Genomic DNA, 27,165 nt, shown 5'->3' on the forward strand with positions numbered 1-27,165 from the left:
TGTGTGCTCGTGCGTGCAAGCATACACACTGACTTAGCTCCTGACGTCACTTGATAAGCCACACCCCTTAAAGGCCCACATCCAACTGCTTCATATCTGCTAATTGTTAGCATTTAGTTAGCAGAGGCTATGTGGTTGTTTTAAATACTATTTTAATTTGAAAATGGAAAATTGGTTTGATAAACTTCAGGTCATATTTTGTTATGTAGCATGAATGAAAACAAAAAGCACACCTGATTTTCCCCCCACCCTCTAAACTTTATTGAATGAAATATAGACACGTTTGTATAGCCGTACTATTAACAGCTTGGAAAATACAAAAAGACTGTTAAAATCATGCTTTTGTGAATATCATCAAGAATGAAGCATATATGTTGTTAGAACAAGAGGCTTTGTCAGTACATACAAGTGTATACACAGCATCTGTACAAGTGTTAACAAGCTCACAGTGAAGTTAAAGCTGACAGAGGGCGAAAATGACTTTTTGGGAAACATTTATGTACAACAAAAAAAAAGGCCGAGGCTTGATAAATGTGTTTTCTTATTTTGACCAAAAGCTTGCTGGTGTCAGCCATTGATTCAACTAAAGCAAATGTATTGAACAATAAATGTTTTCAGCAACCTCCAGACTGTGGTGGTCAAAAGTAGTTGGCATTCATAAATTAATGCACTATAGTTAACCCCAAATGTGTTTGGGTTTTTTTCTACGACATGATGATGTGAGACTGGTATAATAGCATTTTATTGTGTTACGACAAAAAGAAAACAAGTGTAAAAGGTTCTTTCACAGTAAATTAGGAAGCATGTGTTTTTTGTATCTACATGAAACATGAAGGGATTTACTCCAAATTGTTTTTTGTTTTTTTAACCTATCTGACAATATCACAGTTTGTACCATGGCTGCTACAAAATACTTGAAACCCATTCCCTCCTTGCCTGATGCAACAATTAGCTTTGGTAATGACTTGTTGCATCTGGCATTTTTAAAAATAATCTTCACGTGTGATGAAAAAAACAAAACAAATTGGGCTCAACATGAAAAAATAAAGGGTGACTGGAACAATACTCACGATATAAATACAATATACAATCGGTTTACCTTTTGAGATTCTCTCACGCCTTCACACCATTAGAAACACAAACACAGACACAGGTAAACACTCGTCCATTCGCTTGCCTCACAGTGGAGACAGACTGGGGCTCGTTGGGGGGGGGGGGCAGCACGGCTCGATGCAGGGGAGTTGGAGGGGGTGGATGCGTGGTGGACAGGAAGCTCGGTGACTCAAGTCTCTCTCAGGGCGGGAAGGGGCGGAGCCTATTCCCAGCGTGTCAATAGGTCGCCGTTAGCAAACATCCCGTTTCTTCCTTGTATCGCTCTCCTTCTGGTTTCCTGGGCAACGGTGCTGCGCCTTCATCTGGGGTGGGTAGCAAGAAGAGATGTTAGGGACATTTTTGGTTGAGCCTCGTTTTGTTGCAGAGATGCAAGTAAACTATAACGAATGGCAAAGCAAGCTTTTAAAAGGTCAAACTTAAAACAATTTTAAATGTCTCAAAAACTTGATGTGCTACAAAAAGATATTTTTTAAAAATCAGCATTAAAATATATATTAGGAGACACATGAATCCATAAACGGGGCTCTAAAATGTTCATCCCTGATTGTCACTTACAGCTACTCCTCCACCTCGCCTTCAATCAACTACAGTACAATAACAGTAGACATTGAAAACTAAAAAAAAAGGCCTCTCGTTAAAAAAAAAAACCAAAAAAACATATCAAATCAAAGCTGGAATTTACGAAGCGTATGCACTTTAATGGAAGAAAGTACAGACTCAAAGAGTCTGCGATGGAGTGGAGCAAGGCTGATAAAAAAGGAAGGGGAGGCGGCGAGGAAGGGTGGGGGGGGGGGTCATAATCAGTCTTTCAGCACAAGTTCATCTCCCCCCCTCACACACCACTTCCTTTTAAGACGCCGGCCGACAAAGGGGTCAATAACAGCATTCCTACTTTGATATCAAAGGTTCTTTGGTAACTCAGTGAACAAAAAAGCTTCTTCATCTGTCCAGAGGACCCCCCCCCCCCCACACCCCCCGCCCCAACTTCTCTAATAAAAGTAGAGCCCATTGATGTTTATAAAATAGATCTCAAAACACATGAGAAACTCGTTTGATCGGTGAATGAAGGAAGTTTTGAATTCTGTGGCCCATCTCACCTGCTCACGACGCCGGTGTGATCTCTGCGGACGCCGGCTGGATCTCCTTCACCGCCTCTTCGATCACCTCCATCACCTGCGCCATCACCTCGGCGCACTTTGACGGCGTTCTCTCCTCCGCCGGGTGACTTTCCGATTGCTCGCTCGCGGGCCGGTCTCCTTTGCCGTCCACGGGGCCGTTGCTGCCGAATTCCTCCACCGCCTCCTCTTGGATGGACTCCTCCTCAACCATCTGCGCGGTCTGCAAGACCACCTGGACGGCCATGTGGATCTCCTTCTCCTCCGGTTGTGGTTTCTCTTCCTCCGTCTCTTCCTTCACAGCCTCCAGTTTGTCGTCCGTCTGCCTCTCGCCGATGATCTCCACAACCTCTTCCTCAATGACAAATTCTTCACTTGCGGCTACCTCCACGGCTTTCTTCAAGCCTCCCTCGGATTCCTCGTCTTCCGCCACCTCGATCGGAACGGTTTCGCATTGCGTGGCGACAAAAAGAGGCTTCACTGCAGTTTTTTCTTTGGTGAGAGGGATAGGGGTGTCGGTGATAACGGGGCGCTCAGCCGAGATCTCGATCTCCTCTTCCGTGGTCATCACTGCCTGGGCCGGGGTTGCAGTGTATGTTGTGGGGGTCTCTGGGGTTTTGGGCTGCTCTAAAACTTTATCCACCGCATCCTGTACTACAGACTGGGCGATGATCATGCTCTGGGCCTCAATTTGACCGCACTCCGCATTATCGCCACTGGTTTCGATGGCATCCTCTGGCTCAGACGCGTTGGAGGTTGTTACTTGGTCTGCACAGGGCGAGCTGACGAGGACAACGGATTGCGTAATGACGCAAACCTGCTCACTTGGTGCTGCGATTTCACAGGCAAGTTCTTCTTCCCCGATGGTTTTCGCACTTGGCTCGGTGTCTTCTCCGTTCTGTAAAAACACGGGGACCTCCACCGTTGGCGTAACGGACTCGATCGGAGCGTCGTTTGCCACATCGGCGGCGGTCTCTGCAACTTGCGGCGTTAGCAAAGTGTTGACGATTCCGACAGCAGCGGGCTCGGGTTCGCGGCTCTCCTCGGCAGTTTGGACGTCCAATGCTTCAATCTGCGAATTTACGGTGGGCTCGATCTCAACGTCCTTCACTTGTTGAACTTGGGCGCTCAACAGGGCATCTTCTGTCACAACGGCCTCCTCCACTTTTAACGACTCGTCTTCGACTAAGACCTCGGTGCGGAGACCGTCGGTGTTCACAGAAACGCATTCTGTGATCGGAGCCGCAGGTTTCTCGAAAGAGACTTTAGCAATCTCCTCGGTCTCCAGGCCAGTGCAGATGGCCATGGCCTCCGTCTGGACATGTGGCTCCAGTAGCCGGAGAGACTTGGAATCCGCATGCCGCAAAGGTGGTTCACATTCTTCTGAAGCAATCATAACTGGTGCATCTTCACAGATCGCAGATGTCATGGGTGGAACTTCACTTATTTCGGCCTGAATGGCTGCCAAACACTCCTGTGCGTTCTCATCCGTAGGTCCCTCGGGATCTCTGGTGGTGGTTTCTGAAGGAGGAGCTTGAGCAATTTCAGCGACGGATAATTTCCGTCCCACGTGTTTTGGGGGCAGATCGTCGTCTTCCGCATTGTCCGTGTCGACGGATTTGGGCGTAGCGATATTCTCCGCTTCTTCGGTGATATCGCTCAGCTGATCGTGTTGGTCATCGACCCGCTCCACCGTGGCTGCGATCCATGATGGGGATCTCTCTTCACAAGACGCTTGAGCTACGTTTGCGGTTTCCTCCGCCGGTTGTTCCTGGGCAACCTCGTTTTGTGCGTCATATTCTGATAGAGGAACCACAGCCGGGGTGTCGGAGTCCTCCTCGCTCTCGGTGGAGGCTTGTTTTTCAGCTTTCTTCTTCCTGAGACCGGGGAAGAACTTTCTCAGGGAGAAAGACGACTCATCTTTCGGTGCTTCGCTTTCTGGCTGGACCTGTTCGGCGCTTTCCTCTGTCTTCTCTTCAGTTTTAGCCTTACTCTTTGGCATCACCATGCGTTTGAGAGTGTCCCAGGCGGACTCTCTCTCAGGTGGGCTAGTCAGAGGTTCTGGGGAGGAAGCGCCTTCGTCTTCTCCTTCAACGCTTTGAGATTTCACCACAGCTGCCTCAGTCTTGTCCTCTTGCTTCGCATCTTCGGCAGCCGGCGCAGGATTCTCCTTTTCAATCTTGGTTTCCTCATCGTCTGAATCAGAAGTCTTCCTGGTCCTCTTTTTAGGTCCTCCCATACACATCAGGGCTTCCCAGGATACCGAAGTGTCCATTTTCTTTTTGGGCTCTTCTGTGCTGCTGACCAGTTTCTCTTCTGTGTTTTCGGTCTTATTCTCGTCCTCAGAGGGTTTGTCCTCTTTAGCTTCCTCCTCTACATCCTTATCTGCTAACGGAGCGCTTTCAGAAGAAGACAAGGTTGCCGACTTTGCCGCTTTCTCACCTGCGACCTCGTCATCGCTCTCCGAAGGTCTTTTCACGCGCTTCTTGGGTGTCACTAGTTTCTTGAAGGAAGACCAGGCGACGATTCCTTCCTTTTTCTTCTCTCCATCAGAGACAACTTCACCTTCGGCTTCCTGCGTGGAATCGGACTGGGCCCCCTCGACTTCAACGGCATGCTCTCCAGATTTCTCCGGGGATGACGGTCCGCTCTCAGTTTTTGCCGCTTCCGTGGACTCGGTAGAGGATTGAAGTTCCGCTGCTTGCTCCCCAGACTCTGTCGGTTTCACCTCAGTGTCTTTCTTGCTCTTCTTGCTCTTAGTGGAGAGTTTCTTTAAGCCAGCGCCAGTGAAAAGCTTTTTGAGGGGACTTCCTTGGGGTTTCACCTTCTCTTGTGAAGCTGTGAGTTCAGAATCGGAAGTTACCTCTGCTGGAGCTTTCTCTTCTTCTGCTTTTTCCTCTTCGGGCTTTGTCTCATCAGAAGCAGCAGTAGGGCTGTCGGTGATGACCTCAGACTCCGAGCTCGGCTCAGGTTTATCCTCTTGAGGCGATGCCGGGGTCTCCTCTTCGGCTTTTTCTTTCTCCTCAGTTATCAGTCCCTCCTCCTTGGTTTCTTGCGCTGCCTCTGGCTTATGGTGCGCCTCCTCAACTTGGTCCTCGCCAACTGCCAACTTGTCTTCCTCCTCTTTGGTTCTCTTAATGCTGGATTTCTTTCGCAGGTTAGAGAAGAGGCCGGTACTAAATAGCTTCCTGAAAGGGGACAACGCAGCCTCCTGGGGCGGTGGACTGGCCTCGCCCTCCTTCTCGCCTCCTTCCTCTTTGACTGCTTCATCTGAGGTTTCAGCAGCATCTGCAGGACCCTCTGGGGTCTCGGCGTTGTTGGCGTCTTTCGTGACTTCAGCCTCAGTGTCGAGCGCCTCTTTCTCTTCAGCGGTGCTGTTCTCTCCCGCATTGGCGGCCTCAACCTTTGCAGGTTCATCATTTCCGTTGACCACCTCTCCGTCCTTGTCTTTCACCGTCAACAGCTTCACCGGCTCTTTCTCCTCGCTCTTGTCCTTCTTCAGGGTGAACTTAAAGCCCACGAAGCGGAAGATCTTCTTAAAGCCCACTTCGCCCGACTCGTCGGGCTTCTCCTCTGCTGCCTTCTCCTCAACGGGAGCTATGTCGTTGCTCTCGGGAGATTCCTTCTCCACTTTGTCACCATTCACCTGAGGAGCCTGCTCGTCTGCGATGGTGTCCATGGTCTCTGAGGCGTCCTCCTTCTGAGCCACAGAGACACCATCAGGCTGGCCAACTGGAATGAAGAGGAAGTAACACAAACATTGCACTTTGTTAAACTGATCAATATTAGATTTCAGATAAACCACTAATTTATTTAGTACTCATTTTACTTTACCACTCCCAGCTTTCAAAACAGTTGCCTGATACTCTGGGACACACAAAGGTCTAATTTATAGGTATTGCATTACCCGATTACATACATTCACACTACCTTTAAAGAAACACTGTGGGAACTAACGTGGTCTTTTTTGAGCAAAGCAGCTCAAATTTCAATTGAAATTGCAATTCCAAACAACCCAAACGCGGAAAAAAAAAAAACAAGCGAATTCCAACCTACTGTTCTGTGGTGCTACTTAAAAAAAACACCTGTGGTCTTGTCCCACACACACACACAAAAAAAATGTAGAAATGTGCCCACAATCTAAATTAAAGCCTCACAGCATTCTTCGGATACTTTAGTGTTGGACAACAATGTACTTTAAGGTTTCCGGGGAATGATGCAAAAAAAAAAAAAAGCAACATTTTGTTCTGTAATTTTTGTGAGAACATGCCTAGATGCTATGTATGGATTTAACCCAGCAAGGAATGCATGCCTATGTTATTCCAGGTTGTCCTAAAAAGAGCCTCGCTTGGCTCAGCTCAGCTAAATTGTATTGTAAATTTCCAAAACCAAACAATGAAGAGGGCTTACACCCTCCCTTTTTAAATTGAGTCCCCTTGACCCACATTCCAACACAGCGGCATGGAAGGGGACTCGCCTCCTTCAAGGCACAATAGCCATCTAACCCTTGCTGTGGCCTGTGAAAACAAGAGTAAAGGGGTGGGCGGGGCGGCAGTGGCCGTTGTGGCGGTGGTGGTCACAAACTTTGCCAAGATTCAACGTATTTACAAAATAAAGTGACGCCCGGGCGGCGTTGTGCCATCGGCGTGGACTCGGGGGTCCCCTCTCGAGTGGGTGTCGTTTCAAAATGTGTTCATCGGCAAACACGCAAACTCAACTTGCCGCCTCCCCTTAAGTAACGTTGTAAAGTCCAGGTCAGGCCATGTGTATCTACACGGATCATAAAACCAGGAACCATGTGGATTTAACACACTGCTGGCATCTTGCCAGTCTTTTTGAGCTCCGTTTTTTTTTTTTTTTTTTGGTTTGTTTTACAGGCACACATACAACAAACACCCGTGGACTGATTTGATTTAGGGAAAAAGGGGGGGGGGGCTATCGTGCATGCTTTAAATAATGACTGAACCACAAAGAAGGCTTGTGGGGTGAGGCTGCAGGGGGTTGAGAAGGTGGATGGACGGGTTCTTTTTCTTTTGCCGGAGGCAGGTGGCGGGTGGCGATAGCCTGAAGACCCTCAACTCCGAACTTATTTCAGTGCTGTTGGCGTCCAGTGAAAAGCATGCCACGTTTTGTGATGAAATAAACTTGGGGAAACAGTCACAATTGCATCGCAGCTCCCAAATTGAATACGGTTGTAACTCTACTCCGCTCCTGATGAGATAACAGAGGGAAGCTGACACTTGTTTATCAACTTCACCCAAATGTATGCAAATCCTTCTTTAGGATGACTCGTCTGGTGCGGCAGCAGCTATGCAAACAAAAGAAGTCAGTTAAGCAGAAAAAAGGAGGCCAACTTGGGCGCTCACCCCCCCCCCCGCCCCCCAAAACGACAAAGAACCCCCCCCCCCAATCTAAGGTGTGGTCAGAGTGTCTCCAAGGCGCCACTTTGGGAGGAGGGGTTCTCATCTCATCTCATCCACAGGAATAAATCAAAAACTGCATTTGTTCCACCCAAGAAGGGCGCCTATCACTCACAATTGAGAAAGAGCTGAGGCAAGAATCAACGCCGGGATTAATTTTATGCGACCCTCTTTTACACCAGCCCTCATCCGCCTCCACGCCCTCCTGCTTTTTGTGGTTTTGGACCACTGGGAATTATGATCCCACTCTAATCTAATGAAATGCTTCACATGACGAGACGATGGGAGTTGGCCAGAAGTGTGACATGAGTTTAAAAAGCCGGGGGCGCAAAACCTCTGCTCATCATGCGAATGATAAAAGGCAACTGTTGCTCGTCACTGATATTATAAAGACAGATGTTACTATGTAACCCCCCCCCCCACCCAAAAAAAAAAAAAAAAAAACTAGGAGCACAGCCCACTGGGTCACTTGGAGTAGGTCTGGAATTGGATGTATGCTACATAGGGAGAACCACCATTGCAAATAAAAATACTCCAAAATAAAAATGCATCGCAATGTTGTTTGGACTTTTTGTGTTCAAATAACTGACTGGCCTCTTGCAGTAAAGCAACACTATAGTTGTGCAACGATAAAGAGACGCACGCTACTATCCAACCACACCCTCAGGACAACAATGCCCTCAGCGGTACGCATTCCTGGAAAGATAAAGAATCGCAATTTTGGACAAATTTGACTTAGATTAAAAAATAAAAAAAATACAAACAACTCATTCTAAAGAATTTGACCAAATAAAATCAATTGAGCTTACCTGTTAAAGTAATTGTTCCAAGCATTGGTGTAAGTCCGTCCCGCTCAAAAAAATCCTGTTTATTTAAATGTTTTAATAAACCCAAAAAATCAGATAAAAAAGAAAATAAGTCACAATTCTTAAAAAAACTAAATTAAAAAAAAAGATTCTCTCTCGTTATCCCTTTCACTTGTTACACGTTCTGCGGTTGGAGTTGCTGTTCTGCAGCTGTGTAGCCCGTGTGTGCTGAACGGGCCGCTTCGCACACATTTCAACAGACACATGTCACATTGGGACCACCCCTGCCTCCCTCTAACGTCACCCCCGCTCCTTTCTTCAGCTGTTCTGAACGAGCCCCCCCCTCCCCACCACCAGCCTCCACCCCCCCCCCCCCCTCCACCTTTGCGAGCGCACGCACCCTCCCTCTTATTGCACTTCCGCCCCTGCGTGACTGCAGCTCATCATCATGCACTCTTTCAAGGAAGTGACCCCCCCCCTCTTTTTTTTAAAGTAAGAATAAAACTATTGTATGTGATCAAACTGCATGGAAAACCCAACCCCGCCACCCCCACCACCAAATCCCTCCAACACGCAACGTCTCCTTTTCTGACCTTAATACCCGTGCTGTCTCCCCAAAAGACAGACTGGCATAGACGGGCTGACAAAAGTGGCCGAGCGTAACATTTTCTCTTTCAGGACATAACCTAACTGTATTCGCTAAGCCGCTCTTGTCTGAATGGTGACATTTTGAATGGTTTTACTGAATACACACAATCAAGTTTTCACTTGAACGGTTTCATCTGGACTTGTGTGGGTTTTTTTTTAATTAAAACATTTTTTTAGGCACAGTGATGAAAGAGGCACAGAGTCTGGGAAATGTGGTCAGAACTGTAAGAAAAATGTTCAAGAGCAGTGGCGAGAGAGTAAGTCACAAAAGGTCAATTATTAGTAAGGCGCAAATCTTAACCTTCGAGTTGGAAGCGAGCCCCAAATTACAGTGGCTAAAACCACCCGACTAAATTTCAACCGAGTCATTATTTAGCTTGAACAAATCAAAAGTCCGGACGGCCCGGTGAACCAGTGGTTAGCGTGTTGACCTCACAGTGCAGAGGTACTGGGTTCGATTCCAGCTCCGGCCTGCCTGTGTGGAGTTTGCATGTTCTCCTGCGTGGGTTTTCTCCGGGTACTCCAGTTTCCTCCCACATTCCAAAATCATGCATGGCAGGCTGATTAAACAATCTAAATTGGGTTCAGTATCTTGCTCAGGGACACTTCGACGAGCTTGCAACGGCCGAGGATTGAACCCCCAACCACTCTCCTACCGAGCCATGCCGCCTCCTATAATTGCTGACTTCAATCTGACTCGAGTGAAGTCGTGACTCAGCTTGCTTTTCATACCTCAACCCAAGTTTACACAGTTCTAGGTATGTGAGTCTTCAAAAGGAAATTACAATGACCCACTGGCCAAAAAAACTAGCTAAGAATGGTGTTGCCGGTGGTAGTGGTGGTGGTGGTGGTGGGGGGGGTCAAGGTGGTAGCCGCCCTATGTAATTGCTAATGAGCCCCCTCTAAATGACTTCAATGCAAACACATTTCATTCGGCATTCGTGTGAGGTGGGGTGCAGACGAGACGGAATGCAGATAAAACGCTCCCGAGTAAACGGCGGCGTAGTCGTGATGCGTAATCTTTCGCATTGTCCCCGAAGGAATGTGTTGATTTGTTAGCGCCGGTGATAGCGGCCTATTTGAATCAAGTGCCGTCTGCGATACGCGTCTACGGCTACCTGATGTCTCGTTTTTTTTCCAGCATCTTTCTGACTTGCACATCCAGTGTGTGACTTCTCATCTAAAGCGGTGTCAATACGATGCATTCCACTCAGGGGGGGGGCGTCTCCTTTTAACCCTTTCGGGGACGGCGATTACTACAGTGGACATCTTATCACGTGATCAGGTGACAGGGTGCATCAAAGGGTTTGTTACTTTTCATTTAAACAGCAATCGCTTGTATTTGTGCGTGTGTTCAAGTTGTATTGAATCCCTTTGCAGCGACTCACTCGACATGACGCACCGCTGAGGCTTTCAATCCATGCAGTGACACATGAAGTAAACACGCCACTCTCCACGAGCATTGTACAGTGTGTAGTGAGTCACGTCGCAGAGGAATGTATCCACTAGTTGATGGTGGTAGTACATGGCTTGACCCCAAAAACAATCCGCCCAATCTTCCTTTCACGTCCCAACCCCCCCCCCCCCCCCATATGACTCATGCGTGCTTACACTTCCATACATGCTCTGTCCATTTAATTCTCACACACACGCACCGCAGCGTTGGCTACGTTTGTCTCTTCGAGTCAATGTGGGGGCCAAGACTCCACTTGGTTGTCAATGGCGTTTTCCAGTTATGAGATTTTAGTGGGAAAAACAAACAAATATTATTTGGAGAAGAATAGGGCTTGTTTTCGGATAAATTGAACCTGTCCATGTCAGAATATAGTAGGGTATTATACAACATACTGTGTAAGGGATTGGCAAGTATCGTATTGGTATCGGGCCGATACTGGCCGTATCTTAAGGTATAGGTTACTCGATGAGGTTGCCACTATCAGCTACTGAAACTTTACATTTAAAAAAAACCTTTGAAAAAAATCTGACATGGAGTACGTACTCCTTGGCAGTAGATGGCGCTATACTGCGACAGTTTGGACATTTCGGCAAATCATTTTCTGCGCCAGAAAGAAAGGTGTTCAAATTTGTTGTTGTGTTCAATGAAATTTTATATATGAAAAATTACAAGTACTCCGTATCAGTGAGTCGGACAACATTTTGATGTTGCTGCTTTTCTGCTCACACAACAACAAAACATTTCGCCATAATTTTATATTATTTTATACTCGGCATGTTCGATACCACTTTTTTTTTTTCAGACAGATGCCAGTCCAAGTGTGTTTCTAACAAAGTCACCAATCACCTTTAGTACCATTTCCTGTAAAATTATCTCCTCTTTCAAATTAAGTTGACAGCCTCGACACATATCTGATTTACATATACATATAAATATATGATTTAACTTTTACATCGCTGCAACGACGACTTATGCTCGAACAGTTAAACTCCAGAGGATGTCACATCTAAACAACCAAAACTTTGCATCCAGCGCAGGAATGTTTGAGGAGGGGTCTTGAATGGTGGGCTGGGGTGAGGGTGCGAAGAGGAATTGGAGGTGGGAGGAGTGAGGGGCTGTTAGGGCAATTTGGGTGGAGGCGCTTTGTGTTGCAATGCAATGACGGGCCATGACATCATCTAAGACTCAGGACACACACACACACAAAAACAGGCTCCCACTCCCCCTCTCTTGTCTAAGAAGTGTCTCGCGCACACTTATTTATTGATTAATTGATTGATTTTCATGCATCCTTTCTAGGGCAGAGATATTCACCGATCATGGTTGTGTCTGGAACACATCCCTTCGTGATAAACGGACGTGAGCGCTACTCTTCCATTCAAGCCTCCAGTCGGGCCCCCTCCTCTCGTTTGCGTGTGTCCAAGAATGTCGGTCAGGAAGTACAATCATCTTTTGACATCACAGATTGCGCTTCCTGTCGCACATTTCCTCGGTTCTACTCGACTCTGGACACGATTTACACATCCGCGCACGTTTTCTCAATAGCGCGTGACGTTGTTTGGTCAGATAGAATCTGTACTGAAGTTGCGCCATCGCACTTTGTCCATTGTCGACTAGTGTCTGTGTACATGCATGTGCCTTTAAGAGGCGGAGCCTGATGGGGAGGCATGTGATGTTGGTGATTCTGGCTATTGTGATTTTAGAAATCATCTATCCTGCGTCACGCGACAGGAATAAGAGTCCGGTTCCTTCAAGGAGTATATATTTAGTCAGGCTTGCCATCTGTTGCCTCAACTTTTTCACTGCATTCCAGACATTTTTTTGCATAAGCAATTTGGACAGTTGTTCCTTGGCATATGTTGTCTTCTACAGTTCTTAGGATTTTTTTTGAAGTGGGTGGAGAAGACCCAGGAGTCTGTCCAGACGTATAAAGTATTTATATTTTGTGTGTGTGTGTGTGGGGGGGGGGTTATACACTTTGATAAACAAGATGTTTTTGTGCACTTTGTCATGGTCAGGTACATTTTTTTGCCAGCGTTTCAAAGCGGACGGTGTATGCTCATATTTCGGATAAATTAGCAAAAATTTTAAGGTTTCACTGAAACTTCTGAAACATTCAAACAGGGTTTCACCCGATTTTGTATCATCAGACGACCCTCCTTTATACCTTCAGGCACAAAACAAGCCGTTTAACCCAGAGTATGTGCTGGGAAATGGGTTGATGTGGGTTAATGTGTGCTGCTCCACCGGCTCTATTTCAGGACATAATCTCATTCTGCGACTTGGTCACAGTCTAACCCGGTGCTTTGGTTCTCATTAGGACTTGACTGATCTTAACATGCCGTTCACTGCCACATGAGTGTATCCAATACGTATAGAAATGCCGACAAATTTCCATAACTGCAGATTTATAGAGAAGCTGATGAGACGATGGTATTGTGGATGGTGGGAGACCGAGGCGAGGGTCTACTATAGAAGAAGAAGGAGGGGTGGGCCGCATTCCTGCTCCATTCTCTCGAGCCTCCTTGTGCCTGGGGGGAGGTTAGGGGTTGAGGCGGAGGAGATTAGGTTTCCCTGATGCCGGGAAAGATGAGAGGGCAGACCCCGCAGATACGGGCGAGCCCTGGGGAGTTTCAGGACTTTTGTACCCCAATTGTGGAAAATACACCTTGGAAATTTAATTTGGAATGCTCGTTCCATGAAATTGCATGAATTTTGTCCCCCCAAGTCTATTCTGTATATTTGCTTTCAATTTTGTGGGGCTCCGCAGCTTTCAAGTCCATGTGTGTGATTGTTAGTTTTTTTTGTCCAATCACAATTCAGTCTCTATTTGTTGCCGTGTCAATCCAATCTGCCCAGGGGGCTTCAGAATTGCTAGTGCAAGAGCATGCGACTTCATTCTACTGTATATCAGTAAATGAAGCTTTTATTTGACCAATCAGATTTAGAATTCCCGCGCAAGGGCTAGCAAGCTGGCTCGATGACATCAGCCTGTTTCCCTCCCTGGATTGGTTGGTCACTTTTTTGGGGGGTGGTTCTGTTTTTGTCATGTCATTAGATAAAGATTGACTTGTGAACTGCTCCAGGTGACGTTTGCGCGTCCTGTTTTTCATCATCTTGATGGTTTCTAAGAATTGTGACATGGTCGTGTTACCCTTCGTCGCGACGGCAGAGACTGGCAAGAAGACAAAAAGGCCTCCCGTCCAATTATTTGGACAGCCAATGATAAACAACGGCTTCCTAATAGAGGTTTCAGGTCTCGTCTTCTCCTGATGGGCATCCCTCGAGCACCCTCTTCATAACAAACGACTAAATAAAACATGCTGCCGAGACGGACAGGACAATGATGGATCTCGAGGGACTGACTCGGTGGGTGGGACTGAGTGGCTTTTCAAGAGCTCCGTTCTGAAACGGAAAACGGGAAGTCAAAGCACTCTTCGTGTCTTGATTATCCAGCCGTCCATACGGGGGGAGATAATCATAAAAGGATTCAAACCGAGCTTTGTTTGAGCGAAAGTCCTGACGTGGGGTGCAATGAGCACCGTCAGCTGGAATGCGAAAGCAATACGGGCAGAACCGCGACTGGTTTGCGTTATGGTGACGTTTCCGGCATTGGCGGACGCCATGCGTGGCTTATTTGATGGGAGAGGCCGCATATTTTGGGACAATGAACACAACACTCTTGTGCTTCGGAGCCAAGTCTGAAGAAGTCCGTCTTGGAGCAGATTCATGGCCATATGACGTCTTTAGCCTACTTTCATTAACGTGAGGAAGAGACAGTCCTATCAGCCAAGTCTCAAAACGCAAACATTTTAACCCTTTCATGCACCCTGTAACCTGATAAAATGATAAGCTGTCAAATTACTAACCGCTGTCCCTGAAGGGGTTAAAAGTAGGTCTTGAATGGGGATGTTTTGCAGAGTTTTTGGTTTCGGAATCACATCGACAATTTCTTCACGTAAAACTTAAAACGTTACTAGCCTGTTGAGTATGTAATATCTCCATCAAATGGCTCAGCTCGTATTGAAACTGTTCCAGACCGTCGCACTGATAATTGCGGTCCAGCAGGCCTGCAAATTGACTTAACTGTCGGCACATCGACCCAACAAAAATCACAGTCAGCACCCCCTCTCCTCCCCCGAAAAAAAAATCTACATCTGTCCAGTTGCGCAGCCTGCAAGCCATCAGGGAGGGATGCTCAACTCATTCCATCAATGATGTCATTCTTTGGACTCGCTCCGCACACATGAACTCATCAGGCTGCAGTCACTCTCCTCCTTTGCCAAAGCGCATCTCACAGACCTCAATCAAGAATGTGTCCTCTTTTGTTATTCATTATGTTCCATTTTGTCCATAAACTTGTAAAACCTATAAAACCGTCAACTCCATATTTAACGCTGCGTTCCGCAAATCTGGGATGTTGGAATTTTCAGACCTCCGACTTAGAAAAGTACAATCGCATGCCACTCAAGTGTTGCTGTTTGAGGAGTTCAAAATTGTGAACAATCAGTAGTGCTCGATTTTACCGAAATGCAAATATCACTTTTTACAGATTTATATATAAATCGGATTGATCATTCGCGTTATTTAGCAGTAGCCCAGTCCATTCGGACTCGACTTTTGGAAGTAGCCAAGTGTGAGGAATTTCAAATTAACCCATTCAGCACCAGCCAATTCTAGACCAAGTCTGAAAAGACGTTTAAAAACGTCATTGGGAGTGAATGAGTTAATAATGAGTGAAATAGTTTTCCGTGACATAGGTAAATCGGCTGTTTGCATTTGGATGGAGGATTTGATTTCAAGCATAGAGGGTTTGAAGAAAATCTGAGCTCTCAAGGCATTGTGGTGAAGCTCCGACCTTGTAGAGTGGCGTTATCAAAGCATTGAGTTATACATATGCTGCCCCGACATACATGACGAAAAGCAAAATATTTTCACAATTTAGCATCATCCATCTGGCAAGTAAAATCGGTTCAAAAAATATTTGAAGATTTGCTTGGCTTTGACCAGCCCGTGGAAATGGCAAAATTGGCCCTAAAATGACCACTTGGAACAAAATGGAGGACAAAGAGACGAAGCAATTTAAAAATTGAATGTGATGTGTTCGGATGGCTTTTTTTTTTGGGTCCTTTTGATGTGCAGCCTTGTCTTTTTGTTGTGTTTGGCTGTTATCAGGTAGACTGCATTTCCTGTCTCCCACAGTGACAGTTTATCGGCTTCCAGACTGGAGATACAAGTAGTGCCGGGATGCCTTTCACTGTCTCCCATTGTGTCAATAAGCGCCCTTTCCTTTCACTCCCTGTGATCCTCTAGCGGCAGCCTTGAAGCTTTTTAACAAGCTCGCCGGTTTCGCACGCACAGAAAGCCATTTGGGCGTTTATGCCACACTCTCGATGTCCATCTTAAGATTTAATTGCTAAATGTTAACTACTTGAATTTTATAATGTCACTAGTATGGGTTGAACAACTTCAGATTAAAAAAAACAAACATTTTTTAATGGTATGAAAGTCAAGTCGACTTGTAATAATCTCTGACATTGTATTTTCTTTTCATATATTAAATTTAATTGAAGTGACAAAGCTAGCAGTAGTTGACCTTCGACTCAAAATAGTTATCTTCTCCCACCGTGTGTGGAAACTGCCTGTTACGGGCCATGTTAGCCTGCTATGCTATATTCGGTGCTACGTTAGCTTAGCGAGCGCTAGCGTTCAGGACCGTGAGTCGTGTTCACGTTTATGCGTGCCTTGCGCAGCTGCTGTGATGTAACTAAAAACAAAAAAAAAGTAACTTTTTGAGTATCAAATCAAGTAACGGGTAAAGCAACTTAGGTTTTTTTTTTTTTAACACGAGTATTTACCATGATTTTATTTAAGTGCATGTGCTCCCTCTACTCTTCACCACAATGTCGTGATGACATTTCATATTAACGATGACGAGAAAATATTTCATGGGTGGATTACAGCTGGCCGCGTGTTGCGCTTCTGCCAAAAGTATCGCACAATGTTTGGGCCCAGGCACTCGGATTGATTAAAGTGATGATTATAAACATGTGTCAGGAAACGAGAGGGAGAAACCTGAAGGTCTTGAATCTAACACTGATATTTAGAACGTTCATCTTCGTGACATTTCTAAAGATTGAACATGTTGAACTTGGACAGAATATAATTCCCAAATGAGACTATTATTGGGGTAAATAACAACAGTAAGTACTTTAGCGACATGGGAGGTGTCCTGGCAGGTCTACGACAGTATGGGATATGGGGTTGCCATGGCAATGCTTGTTGTAATTGACTGGAATCTTGATAGCTATACAGTGAACCCGTTTACTGCAACTTGTGTTTTTATAATGAAAATCCCCTACAAAAAGGTCCACTAGCTTAATGCTAACATATGAGATGAAACCCCACAAATGGGCGTCGTTGTCACCTCATCCAATGTGAAGCTGCGCGTGAAAAAGAGCGCGTTACTCTGTCAATGGACAGCGCCGCTTAATAAAATAGCTTATTAAAGTGCTTATTTGAAAGCACGGTATGTGACATTTCTCTGCGTTTTAAGTCGTGTTGGGTTACCGCTTTCCCTTGGCCCGCGGCGTATTATGAAGTACGCGGGCTTGCTTTGCGCGGGGCCCGGGTCACGGCCTGTTAAATATTTAGGGAGGGTGTATACACATCCCTGCGGCCCTCCCAGATAGCGCTTGACACAATAGCAACGGCAAGGATAATAAACATGTGCAGCTGCAGGGACGGAAAACCGCAGGTTGAGGATGGAGGCGCGCAATCTTCAGAAATTGGACGCGTTAATCACGACTCACATATCCAATACATCTTTTTATCCTTGTACAACCTTTATTTTTAGGCCTTTCTCTCTCTTTTTTCTTTTTAATGCATGGACCTTTTGGCAATTCCACACAAGGAAAATGCAAGTTTGTATTTCAATAGATATGTAAAAACAAACACCCCCAAGAATGTCCTCAAAGTTTGCTCACCCTAAATCCTCTGCACATACCTGTGCAAAAAAAAGAAGAAAAAAAAGCCAATCACAATACAGTGAACCTTGCATACATGAGGTTCGGGACTCACATCTTAACCTACCTGTGGAATATTTTCAATATTTTTTTGAAAGTAGTTCTCATTTTTATTTTGTTTATTTCCTTTTTTTGTGGATAATGTGGACGTTGAAATCTGATATTTGGCGGTATAAAATCACAATAACCGACCCGCCCAAAATATCAACCGATTAAACCGCCAGCCAATTAATCGGCCAGGCCACCGTTGAAACTTTAAAAGGAAAAGTGTGGCTATTAAAACCTTTCAATGGTCCATGCAAGAAAAATGTTCCATTCACCCTATTACAAGAGAATGATGTAAAACATTTTATAATTAAACCAATATGTGTGTAGAGGGATTAGTGAGTCAATCTTGCACTACTTTTGCACATAAAACTGCAAACACAAACACACGTACACACCTTCTGTCAGCATGTTGTCCTCCGAGTGTCCATTCAGACTAGTCAGGCTGGAGATTTGTCCATTCTTTTGCAGGGGCTGAAAGAAAAGGAAGAAATATTTCTTTATTTTAAAAAAACAAAACAAAAAAAACATGACATTTTAAATCTATAGTGGAATTGGTCAATTTATCTTGGCAGGAGACTAAAGCAGGGGGAAAGGAACTCTGGTTCCTCGAGAGCCAAAGCAAACAATACGGGATACATATGTGCAGACATAGAGCTGCTCAATCCGCAACCAAAATCGTTAAAATATTTTTTTTTTGACAAGTGTGAGTATTTTGAAATAGATATTTGAAGTGGATTCCATTTGTTGCGACCCCACCTCTAATATTTTATTCCAGATGCCTGGGAAGTTTGAATATTTATGACCTCCGATTGGAGACGAAACATCTTTGGAATGCTGCCCGATAGTAAAGAACAAGTAGACGGTCCCTGACCTCACTGAGAAATCGCAGGGATCTACTGTGATGTAAACATATGCGAATGTTAAATGCCATTGATTAAAACAAAGATATTGCAACATGGTGTCGTGAGTATCCCCTGTGGCTACAGCAGATATGGATGGGTGTGCCACAAGGCTCCATACTAGCTCCACATACAATATTTTGACATTTGTCACAATTGCCTAGTTTTACCATGAAAAACTAGCTGGGTTCCACATGGCTTGCTACTATGTCCAATTACTTTGTCCTGTATACTGTAAATATTAAGTTATTTGGCATTCCGATTGTAAATCTTACGAAGGTTCGAGATTACAAATGGCACCCAGCGAACTACATATGGTGCCGTCATCACGCACCACACACACACACACAAACACACACACACGCACACACCCTTATTAATGCGGGCTGGAATAAACACAGCAGTGCATTCCACAACCATTAAGTATTTTGGTTCCTGTGGCAAAACGACAAAAACTAGGCTGAAAAAAGGGATCTCTATTGGATCATGCTGATAGAAGCAGCAACAGGCTCTTTTTCATTATGAACACACACAAGTACAGCAAGTTAACAAGACACAGCCCAACTCCAAACAGCCTTATCAAATGAGTCAGAGTGCTTCCTCCTGGCAGAGAGCATCTCTGAGTGACAGTTGCACAATAGTCAGACCCCGGAGTGGAGAGGCAACCAGAGCCTCCCCGCAGACATGCTCATCGAGCTAATGGAACACTCGGCATACAAACTCTTCCAGGAAATACCCTGCTCAGGACAAATGGTAGCGGGGGGAAGCTAAACGATGGGAATGCTTCATTTTACATTTGTGCAACATTGTGGCAACTGACAGCCAGTGATGGCAACTAACAAAGTTGGGGCACTCATAAATTAAGGTCCAACTGTAAAATATACAGTATTTTATTTACATTCCCAAATAAGAGCCAACCTTCAATTTTGTAAATCCACTGCTTTATCCCCATCAACTCCCTTGAAAAGTTTCCATGTTTGAAAATTCCCTGAATTTTGCAACCCCCCCTCTGCAAATTGTGGTCCTTCCCAAGCCATCAGCACGTCCGATCAGATCGGTTATGTGATCTATCTGGTGCACCTTTGGACCTGCGGCGACTCCGTCCTGCCCTAGTCCACCCCATGACTTTCATTCCCAGGATTCCTTGCCCCCCCCATTTTCCAACATTCCAAAGATTCCCCCTTCCAACACCTGACTCTGCTCACTTTGTCAGCACATATCATCCAAATGGTTGTTCCTACGTCCCGCACGTCCCCTAAGGCATATCTTTAAGGGAATGATATGGGCAAATACTTGACACTAAGTATATCTACAATTAAAAAAAAAACATCCACAATTTTTTTTCGGTTTGGGCCAAATGTTTTGTATCATCCCCATCACACAGTAAAACATTGACAAGGCATTAAATTGCTTATACTTAATCTTACTGCTTAAATGAGTAAAAGAATACAGCTTTCATCCTGAGGACAATCGCGTTTGCCTTGATCACGCTTCTGACCTAAAAGTAACCGAGCCCAAAAACTTGACGCCGAATTCTCTTGTCAGGTGGAAAATGCAGCGGCTTGGCAGCCATTTGAGCATTTTTTTCTCCAGTCTCAGTGGCCAACGTGGTACGCCACAAAGACCGAAAGACCGACTTGACAGTTAACATCTGCTCTCGGAGGAAGAAAACAGGGTGGTTCTGTTGTCCTTCCGACACTTTAATTTTCTTGAAATGTGACTTATTTTAAAAAACACAACTTTTGTGTCGTGATATTGCAACTGTATTTTTGTTATGGGATGACTTTCCCCCCCACTGAAATCTCAGAATACTGCAGCTGTATTCTTATCACAATATCCACCCCCGCTGGAACTATTGATTGATGTCCTGGGGTAATGACACTCAGTCTGTCTGAGAGCCGTGTCTCCAAGTAATCCTCCTAACATTGACTGATACTCGGGAATCCTTCCAGCCGAGAGCATCAAACGAAGAGGTGCACCATGTGGCAAAATATCCATGACACGCTTCCATTGATTCCACCGCACTGAGCTGTGAGCACCGCGAGACAATGATCTCCTCTATCATCGTACTCTTCTCTCGATGCTTCTATTTCGTCTGTCTTTGATTGAGCCGGGCCTCATTCGCTTCTTGGCTACAGCCGCGGAGACGACCGTCTGTCTCCGAAATCACTCCGCAAAGGCCGGCAGAGGAGATTTATATCCCCAAAGGCAAACAATGAAGTGGGGAACGCTAATGGAAAGCAAGAGGGGCAGCGGTGAAATGCTCCGGTCTAACAATATGAGAAGAGCTGGGGTATACTATAAAAATTATTTTTTTTTTTAAAAAGGAGTAGTTTAAATGTTGAAATGTGCTTCCCACTATTAGCATGGTTGTTAGCATGATTGTTAGCATGGCTGGTAACCATTTAACACATATCAGCAAAGCTCTTTTTTGGGTGTGTAAGTAATTAACATTATTTAGCTGTAGTTTAACGACAATTATGACTGGTCAGAAAAGGGAAACCGAAATATTTTTGTCACCATAGCTTTTCCCTTATTAATGTTGCTTAATGCTAATTAATGCTAATCTTCAAAGAGACTTCAGTTTATTCATCATTTTCTTTGCTTTTTTTTTTTTTTGGAAGAGTAGACCATATAGAAACATTTTAATCAAGAAAAAATATATATACAGTATATTTTGTGAATGAAGTAATGCTTGAGCACAAAAGTATTAACTTTCATTGCAAGGCTATACGCTTGACTCTTTGGTATTTATATTTTCACAATGTATAAAATAAAGAATACACACGTACTGTATTAGAGTAAAACATAAATAACAACAAATAAAAACATTTTCTCTCACCTTTAGCATGGTTGTTAATGTGACCTTTCAAGATCTGCCCGCAAAAGACGCAAATAGTGTTGCTACTCTCGTGCATGCACGTTTGTTACATAAGTGTTCCTTTGATTCTTTGTTGATTTGTAATGAAGTTCGTACTTCTCCTACACGGTCACAGCGGCAGGTTGCCTATAACTATTCCACTGTCAATATATTCTGGGTTTGTTCATCCTGGAAATTGTGTGCGTGTGTGTGCATTTTGAGGATATAAAACTATAATTGTAGTTTAAGCGAAAAATGTCTTTGCAGACAAAAAAAAAAAAGAAAAAGTTCAAGCTCACTGCCCCGCGTCCTCGCTCGATTCTACTCACCCCTACCAGCCACCAATCTATGATCACAATCTATTAACACTGACCTACATACAAAGTAAAGATGAAAGCCCGACAAGACCCCTGAAGAGCACTTTCACGCTTTCCACGAGCTATTAACCCTCAAATGCAGCTCCAAGAAACACCTGATTGTGAATTTTGTTGTATTAAAACCATTACTAGTTGTATTAAAAGTATTCCTTTGCTAGGTCAGGATTCCCTTTCAGGACTGTGAAGTTGGGCTTTGAAAAAAGGCTTTCAAACAAAACAAAAACGTGATTTAACATGACTTGCTAATACGATTTGCGCTCTGAAGTACTTTTAGATGACGAATAAAACATCAAATAGCCACGGAAATGTTTTGGGGTATCACGAGGACACTTGCGATTCAAAATTTGTCCTCAGAGTACCATAGCGCTGACCCTTCATGACATCACAATTTCTCCGTCCTTTGATAGGATGTTTCGAGCAAAACGTCCCAGCATGTTGAATCCGTGCACATTTAATCATCAAAATCTCTGGTGAGACGCATTTTACAATTTTTTAAAAAAATATTCTTAAATACTGTGAAGTGATCCAGATGATATACGTGACACAGCTGCGTGCCGTTATATTGTGTTTTTGAGAGCGAGAGATGCAAAGCAAACGGAGCAAACACCTGTCACAGTTGTGCTCTACCTACATCAGTGCCGCTAACCCTTGAACCCCAAAGCCTCCATACCACCCACCGCTTACTTGTCTGCTTTTCATCACCGGTTTGCCTTTATGTGGGCCGCACATGAACAGCAAACAACAACAGCCGGGTCTTAGGAAAGACCCCCCGTCCACCCACCCTCGGGACACTGTGCTAATCGTGACCGCTGGCCAGTGTTTGACCCCAGGGGGGACTGCTTCTCTTACGGGGCTTAAATAACAAATACGGACCCATTTGTTGACCTCCGAGAATCTATGAACACATGATAGGCATCACATGAGTGGGGGGGGGGAAAGGAGAGACAACTGATTAAAAGCATGCTTTTAATTAGCCCAGACATCTTGTTTTGGATACCTGGAGGCCACAGAGGACCTACTAAACGAAAAGTGTTACAACAGAAATATTTATGCGGAAACGCATGAAATGTTGGTTTCATTTAAAAGGATGGAAATGTGAAGGATGAAATTATTTTTTGGGGGGGGATAATAAAACTGTTGTATTTATAAAACAGCACACCTTGTAATAGACCTATGTTAGACAATCTCATAAAATAACATTTATCAGCCTAATACGAAACTGAATTACATGTTGATAAATGACAACGTCGGACAATGATTTTAATTTTTTCATAAGATATTTTGCGAAAATAGCAATTTTATTTCAGTTAATTTAATTTGATGAAAGATAAATGTAACAATCTATATGTAATAAATTTAAAAAACTAAAGTTGAAAAATATTTCTACTCTTATATTTTGAACGATTTTTATTCACTTGAAGGCAATTCAATTTAATTTGAATAAAGATGCAATAACTGTAAATTGCTACAGTAATGGAATAAATTAATTTAACCATATTATGCTATTGTTTATATCTCAACAAGAGAACCCATGTCATTTTATATTGAACAAATACCGTCTGTAATACAGTTTATAAAACACTAGGATTCACAGCATCTTAATGAAAAAAAAAGAAAAAAAAAAGAATACTGCATGTATTGAATCAATATGTGCATTTTCTGACCATCTGGAGATTCAAAATGCATTCCTCTGTGAAATTTCGTGCTTTTTCCATCAAGTAGCACTCATGAGTCATGAGTGGACGACTGTCATAAGAATATACAGATGTTCATATTTGGACATGATTTGTGAACAGACATCTGGCGACTTGGTGGATGTATCTGTTTAGTTTTTCAATAGATCTCAACCATCTCCGCTGGCCGGTGTTCAAAATAACGGAACCTGCTTTTTTGCACATGCTGTGAGGCGCTCGTAGAGTTGGCGCAAATGTAGTACGGTTTGAGTCGCTTGAAAGTTAAAAAACTAAAATAAAAGTGGCACCTCTGCAGAGGTGCAACTTTGATAGCGCACACCTCAGACATTTTTTAGGGCTGACAGATGAGAGTAGCCACGCCCACCCGAATACTGTCTGCTCAGCTACGAAGCAGTACAGTACTATCAAAGCCATGACTCATCCTTTGTCCTTGAAAAATCGCTCAACTCCAATTGGTGTGCACGCACACGCGCACACACACACACACACACGCACACCCCACACATCACCATCCACTGTGCTCAGTGAAGCTTTTGACTGCTGCATCAGGACCATAACTGATGAAATATGGATGTGCATAAAAGAGAAGCAAGGGATGGGCCCGAACTAAAACATCCACCACCACGAAGGTTCCAAAGTAGGAGCTTCATTTAGACAAAGGTAGTGCTTCGCTGCCATGTTGTGGCATCTTGGCGCCAGGGACTATGTTGAGATAAGTGGAGGAGCTTCATTGAGATGAATACCGAGCTTTGTTGTTAATTTATGGTGACTTGGTGCCAAGGGGCTGTGTTCAAGTGAGTTGAGGAACTTCATTTTGACAAAGGTAGTGCTTTTCTGCCATCGTGACACCAAGGGACTACCTAACTTTTTGCAGTTTTATCATGCGAAGCAGTCGCTCCAAGCTAGAGGCCATGCAAAGCTACTGAAATGCTTACGTTGTCATGAAAGGCAGCATCAGATCTAAATACTGACGCGGCAAAGTGTCGCCGTCACAGTGATTGATCAGGTCTGAGCTGCTGCAAGCGGCCTGTTGGGCGGAGCGTTTCTCTCGAGATCACTGATGGATACTGCATTGCCTCAAAAATATGCGACAAAAGCAAGACATCACAAATCCAAAACGTCATTTTTAAAAACACAAACAACTCTGCATCCACTATACATCCTGGCATAGATAGATGAACAAGGAGATGGAATATGTAGTCAAATAATTTTTCTACAAGACAGCACACTGGTTTGCGATCCAAATATCCATCAGTTGAGTAATTTAAATCCTTCTTGGGTGAGTAACAACAGTGCGGTACGAGACTGAGTGGAGGCAATCATCAGTTTTGTATTTATCATAACACGCACACATCACATGAGTTTTATCCACTTTGCGACTCCTTGTGACAGTTTGCGTACACGTGTTGGTTGCATCTAGGTGACAAGTTTAATGGCCCCCAGGCAGGGGTGGGGCAATTGTGTTGCAGTGTCTCCAGTATGCGTATGTTTTGTTTTTGGGGGTTGGAATTGAACCCGGTGCCTCTGCACTCTGAGGTCGACTCACTAACCACCTGCCTATACTAAGTCTACATTAAAAACATAAATCTCCTCGCAGAGCCCTTTTTCAATTCCATTGTGAATCTCATCCATGTTATCTAATTTTGATACTTAATTAGAGGCTTAATTGGACAGTCAGTTCAATGTAGTGACTAATGATCTGGGAAAGGAGTTCAGTCCAGACAGACTAAATGGAAGGAACTCAGACGGCGGTCCATCTTTTGATGCCATTTTTATGCCAATTTGGTGGACATGCCGGCTCATTAAAGCGGAATGGTTGGATCCAAGATGAACTGTATTTTGTCAGGAGATCAAGTAGCGGTATATGACAAAAACAGAGATGCCGATATTGGCTGTGCAGCAGCACCAGAGTGAGTATGTTAATTGTGTTCTATTGTGAATCGGCGACTGTGGCTCTCCTTTCCCACATTCAAGGGCATCACATTCAGAAACTAGACTGTAAAAATCTATTCGCAACTAGTGGTGTGCACAAATGTCATGGAAGGGCAGTAAACTAGTTGAACCGTGGCTACTCGTGAGACAAAACTGCATTAGTTGACAACTTGTGATATAACTTTCCACTCGCGGATGTCAACTAGCACAGTTTTGCTTCACTAATAATATGCCTTCTAGTCCGCCAAGGTAGTATCCAAAAACGTTACTAGTAAGACAAGTGGCAAGCTTTGCTCTGCTCTACTTATTCCTCCACTTTCGCTCGGTTTTCAACACCCCCCCCCACCAGCACCATTTTCACTGACCCAGGAGAACAACGGCGTGATTCATGTGCCTCTCCTACGTGATGTCCTCTTTATTCTATCTCTGCCCCCTTCCTCTCGCCCACCCAAAACTCCCCCAACCCCTCCACCCCGCATCCTCCGCCTCACACTGGTTCCTTCGTCTTGTTTTGGGCCGGCGAACACAGGGGGGCCCCCGGCTGGGCTTGTCCCCTGTCCCAGCCTAGCCTCAATGGTTCCTCTGTTTGACCCCCCCCTCACCCCACGCCCCCATCTCTACTAAAGAAGATAATAAGAGCCACGGTAGCGTCTGATCAGCCGCAACTCATTATACAGGAACGTTGTGGGTTTTATCGCCGTACATTACGTTACATAAGCACCTGACATTCCACTCATGGCGATTTTTTATTTTTTTTTTTGCGGCACGGGTCGGTCAAAGCACAAGCGCAATGTGGTTTCAGGACACGGTCGTGTAATTACAAGTGGGCAGAAAGTGATAACAAGGAGCACATGACACGATGAAATTAAGTCGGTTGGCGTTTTCAACTGCACTTGTCTTGTTGAAATTACAGCTTGAGAGTCAATGGGGAAAATTAAGATGACAGAATGATGATGACAAAAAGTATAAGAGTGTTAAACAATGTACACTGAAAAACCTTTTTGTCTTTTGCCACTGAATTATTTATTTTGTGGAAAATGCTTTTTGGTGGTTGCTGTTATCTACTTTTCCATTGTAATGTCATTTAAATAAAAATCAGCTAGCTTAATGCTAACGTGCAATACGAAATGTCAGACTGGCTAACTATAAACCTTCACACAACTGCTACCTTAACACACCTAAAGCATCAACACACCAAGCACACGACAACACTTGCCAGCACAACAATCGCAATGGAAACATTTCACTCATCCGGCCATACGTCCGATGATGTCACCATTTTAGATCGGTTGGTCATAGCACGACTTATGATCACGCCTAGCACATGTAAGCGATACGGGTACCAAGACAGGCTCGAATATTCAAAGTATTTAGATTGTGTACAGATGTGCGCCTCTTTCACAGCTAACACCCACGCCCGAGATTAAGTGACAAGCATCCTCACGTTGACATCATCGCAACTAGAAAGTCAGCCAAGGTTGACCTTTTCCCAAAAGACATTTGTTTTAACTTGAACACCCCTGCCACCTTTCAGTAAAGAAGAAAGCGTCTGTATGTGTGTGTGTTTTTTTAAGTCACTCATGTATTCTCCTACAAGTCTCAGATGCTGACTTAGTTGCACCTTGCTTGCTTGCGGTTATATATTGCGTCCTCCACCCTCAATAGCTGATTTCCTCTCAGTGAACACTTCCTGTAGCACAAGCGTACAACTGCATGCTCTCTTGTCGTATTCGGTACAAAACCACACTAATTGCAAGACAACTTGGTGACAC

At 44.4% G+C, this 27,165-nt stretch overlaps 1 protein-coding gene across 2 annotated transcripts in view; it reads right to left on the reverse strand.

The window, feature by feature from the left end:
* Positions 1-237: 237 nt before the first annotated feature.
* Positions 238-27,165, reverse strand: part of LOC147185677 (A-kinase anchor protein 12-like) — a 29,199-nt gene continuing 2,271 nt past the window's right edge. The window contains exons 2-4 of one of the 2 annotated variants that reach the window (XM_086104450.1): positions 18,027-18,102; positions 2,211-5,960; positions 238-1,415 (exon numbers count right to left, since the gene is read on the reverse strand). In XM_086104450.1, coding sequence (XP_085960576.1) covers positions 2,215-5,960; positions 18,027-18,102 — 3,822 coding nt within the window. In that variant the 3' untranslated portion in view covers positions 238-1,415; positions 2,211-2,214. Of the gene's footprint in view, positions 1,416-2,210; positions 5,961-8,457; positions 8,672-18,026; positions 18,103-27,165 lie in introns of those variants that run through there. The other variant, XM_086104451.1, reaches the window with a different exon arrangement.

The sequence above is a fragment of the Hippocampus guttulatus genome, chromosome 23, assembly GCF_054856545.1.
Source record: "Hippocampus guttulatus isolate MCC_2025c chromosome 23, RoL_Hgut_1.0, whole genome shotgun sequence".
In the NCBI taxonomy this organism is placed as follows: domain Eukaryota; kingdom Metazoa; phylum Chordata; class Actinopteri; order Syngnathiformes; family Syngnathidae; genus Hippocampus; species Hippocampus guttulatus.